Source organism: Elephantulus edwardii, unplaced genomic scaffold (genome assembly GCF_000299155.1).
Source record: "Elephantulus edwardii isolate Elephantulus edwardi_28Jun2011 unplaced genomic scaffold, EleEdw1.0 scaffold00296, whole genome shotgun sequence".
In the NCBI taxonomy this organism is placed as follows: domain Eukaryota; kingdom Metazoa; phylum Chordata; class Mammalia; order Macroscelidea; family Macroscelididae; genus Elephantulus; species Elephantulus edwardii.
This window is the reverse complement of record NW_006400046.1, coordinates 2,013,840-2,017,943: the sequence shown is the minus strand read 5'-3', so window position 1 is coordinate 2,017,943 and position 4,104 is coordinate 2,013,840. Positions and strand designations below refer to the sequence as shown.

General features: G+C 49.2%; 1 protein-coding gene across 1 annotated transcript in view; it reads right to left on the bottom strand.

Moving 5' to 3' along the window:
* Positions 1–4,104, bottom strand: part of CACNA1A (calcium channel, voltage-dependent, P/Q type, alpha 1A subunit) — a gene marked incomplete at its 5' end in the record, with an annotated part of 317,117 nt that overhangs the window by 106,022 nt on the left and 206,991 nt on the right. Inside the window, one exon of the mRNA XM_006900825.1 lies at positions 3,989–4,101. Within this exon, the coding sequence (XP_006900887.1) occupies positions 3,989–4,101 (113 nt within the window). The remainder of the gene's footprint in view (positions 1–3,988; positions 4,102–4,104) is intronic.

Here is a 4,104-nt window from a genome sequence, read left to right as displayed (position 1 = left end):
TAGAGAGGGTTAAACCAGGCTGCTCCTTGGAGGCAAGGATTCTGGGGCTTCGCCTGACATACTTTGGACATGTTGCAAGGAGGGACCGGTCCTTAGAGAAGGACATTATGCTGGGGAAGGTGGAGGGCCGGTGCAGGAGGGGAAGGCCCTCTATGAGGTGGATTGATTCAGTGACTGGGGTAATCGGGATGGGTGTGTCAGAGGCAGTGAGATTGGCACAGGATAGAGCGGAGTTTAGGGCTGTTGTACATACGGTTGCTATGAGTCGCAAACGACTCGACGGCACATAAGAACAACAACAATAATAATAGTAATGATATTCACACTAACAGTAGCTAACCCTGAACACTTACTGCACGCCATGTACAATAACCTGAAGTGTTCTAATTCACTTAAACCTTACACCCACTCTAGGACGGGGAGCTAGTTTTCTCTCCATTTTACAGATGAGGAAACTGAGGCCTCCGGCGGTGACATGAGAGATAGAACAGGACTGTGACTGCGTCCGTCCTTGCCTTCACCACCACGCTGTGCTGATGTGTGCCCTCCAATATCTATCAACCCCTTTCAGAAACAATTTCTGACAATTGTCAATGACAATCACTCTCTCTCTTCCGTAATCATAGTAAGTTAACAAGAGCAACAGTCATGTTAATCTTAGGATTAACAATAGTAATACTATGCCCAATATTATTATTATTATTATACAATTCACTGGTGCTTACAGTTTACCTAACCTCCCTTCAGCAGCCTCGCTTTGCCTTAAGGGGACCTGAGACCCCACTGACCCAGGATTGTCCCTTCAATCTCTCAGTCTGCCCATCTCCCCTCACTCTCTGTGTCTTACAAACTGTGCTGTCTAGGCCTCCTGCGTGTCATTCTCTGCCTGGAACGTGGGTTACTTCTCTCCAAAGCCCGCCCAGAGGCCCGAGACTGGTGACAGCATCCTGATGGTATTTTCAGAGTGCTCCTGACAACTTCTCCACAATGTCAAATCCCTAACATGCCTTAGAATACTGTAGGTGCTGTGCTTCAGTTCTAACTCCGGGCTGTCCTAGTGTGTCCCAGCAGAACTGTGTTCCACGGGAGGGAACGCTATTGGAAGGGGGCTGCCGAGACTTTCTTCTGAGGCATCGTGGACTTCCACGTCTCCAGCCTCGTTAGATGACTATGCTGTGCTTTAATGGGCTTCTCGCTCTCCAGCCTCACAGGTAACAGTGGAGTAAGCTAACTGGCTAACCCAGGGACTCCAGTAAGCACTGAGTCAACACTAACTGAACGAGTGAATAAAGACCAAGGGGAAAGCCTAGAGCCAGAACAATCCAGAACAACGGCTTTCAGGGACAGGTTGTGGAGACTCAGTGACACACTGAAAGGAGTTCGGTTGGCACAGCGGGTAAGCACTTGGCTTCTAAGCAGAAGGTCAGTGGTTCAAATCCTCTAGCTGCTCCACCAGAGAAAGATGTGACAGCAGCATGCTTCTGTAATGATTACAGTCTTGAAAAGTCTATGGGGAAAAACAAACAAACAAAAACCAAGAAAACTCCCAAAACCCTAGGCGGTAGCTGTACTCTGTCCTACAACCAACCATCACCAACCCCACTGCTGTTGCGTTTATTCCTGGTCGTCCCCCACTGGGCTCTGGAGGCCGTAAACCTTAGTGAAGGAGATGGCACATCGTTCTCCTGAGGAGCAGCTGGAGGATTCGAACTGCTGACCTGTTTGTTAGTACTTCAATATGTAATGCACTATATTGTTACCAGGGTTGTACGCTGCCCTGCAGGGCTGCTGTAAGTAAAAATCGACTTGACAGCAATGGGTTTGGCCCTTTTATGGCACAAGGTGGGGGACCTGGTGGGCTTTTAGAAGACAGGCTACAGGTATCCAGAAGACTCCACCAGATATGGGCAGCCCGACACAGGGTGGAAGGACCCATCCTTTACCCTCCACACATTTCAAATGCTCAGTGAAACACCTGCTTCAGATCACCCCCACCTTTACTTTCAGCATAACGTACCCAGTTTACTTAGAAATAGAGTGTTTCTGGTGACTCCATCTATCTTAAAACCCCCAACTTGTTGCCAATGAGTCAGAATTGACCCTTCAGGGGGTTTTCTGAGACGATGAATCACGCTGGAAGAGACTGGCCATCTTTCTCCTGCAGAGCAGATGAGAGACTCAACCAGCCAGAGGCGGAAGCCTTTGCGCTAGCAGCTTAACTCCCCACCGACTACGTCAACACAGCTCCCAGTGAGTATGGTGTGTACGTTAGACACACACACACACACACACACACACACACACACGCGCGCGCGCGCTTGCAACTTGAAGGAACACGAGCTTCACGTCAAACATCCCCACGAGACGTCAGTCATGGTTTGAAATCTCTCAACACCAACGACCACACCAAGTGCCACTTAAGCTGTCCGCACAACCGAGCTGATCATTTATCTGCCTTATTTCCTGACAGCTATGCACACAAGCGCCTGCAATAAGACCGCATCCCTGTCTTCTAGTATCTCCCTTCTCAAAATGTGGTCCACAGACCAGAAGCCTCCACATCTGGGCATGTGTTACAGATATGGGATTCCAGACACACACACACACACACACACACACACACACACACACACCCAGTCCCCCAAAACCCATTGGTTCAGTATCTGTGTTTTAACAATCCCCAGGGAACCAGGCATGCAGTCAATTCTGAGAGATGCTGGCTCAGTGCGTATAACATACAACAGAACCACACAGGTCTTATTAGGAAAACCCTGGTGGCATGGTGGTAAAAATACTCTGTTGCTAACCAGAAGGTTGGCGGTCTGAATCTACCAACCGCTGTGAGGGAGAAAGATGTTGTAGTCTGCTTCTGAAATGATTACATGAATCTTGGGACTCCCACAGGACAGATCTTCTCTGTCCTATAGGGCCGCTGGGGTTCAGAATTGGGTCAGTTTTATACAAAAGAAGAATAGGAAGGTATTAGGACATGAATTCCTAGAAGAACAGGATCTATCTGAACATATCACAATAGGATCTTCTGGGGAGTGTTAAGATATGTGGTTTATTATGATATATTGGCAGGAAAAAAAGAGCACTAGGCTCTGACTAGGTAAAAGCGTTGACTTGGAAAATGTCTCCTGAGTTTTCTATGCCTCCTATGATCTTGTGGGCACAGTATTACATTAAAAAAAATGGTTGGCTGCATAATAACAGCCTCAATTTACCAATTAGGGCCGGCTTGCTGTGAGCCCACAGCTACTTGCTAGAGTGGGTTTTATGCTCCAAGATCCCGTGGTCTGTATGGACGACCTCATCCGATCCCTGCTCATGATCCAATCAGACGAGATCATTTTACTAGTGAGAGAAGCTGAGGTCCAGGGATGCCCAGCCACCCGCCCCAGGTCACTGAGGCAGCACAGAGCAGAGCTGGACCTTGGACCTAGGCGAGGTGAGGTTTCTTTTAAAGCTTCCTTGGGGAACACAATTCCTTTGACCCTATAAGCAGAGGAGTGATGCCCCTTAGGGTCTACAATGCTATAATTTTTTTTAAGACTTAAAAAAATTTATTATTTTGTTGTGGTTGTTGTGTGCTGTCGAATCGGATCCTACTGGCACAGGAGGAGACTGCCTCTCCTTCTCCAGCAGAGCATCTGGTGGATACGAATCACACACCTTCAGGATTGCAGCACAGTTTCTTGCCACTAAGCCACCAGAGCTCCAAGGCTGTACATTTTTTATCAAAGCCAACTGCCACGCTCCTTGCATAGGCAGGTTTGAACTCAAAGCCTTTTGCTTACTCTCTAAACACTTTACCACTCTGCCACCAGGGATTCGCGTGAAACACAAGGGCACGACTTATCAGATGTGTGACCTTGGGCAAATCGCAACACCACAGTTTCTCCATCTGTGCAATGGGCTTCTCTTAATGGGATCCACAGCAGGCACTGCTCTGGCTGGAAGCACCGCCCGGTTCGTCCCCACTTACTTCCTCCGCCGGTGGCGGCGCTCCTTGTCCTCCCTCCGCGCGTCCCCCTCGTAGGCGGCCGGGGGCGCGTGCCGGTGCCTGCGCCTGCGCTCCCCGCCGTCGGGCGCCTCGGCCTC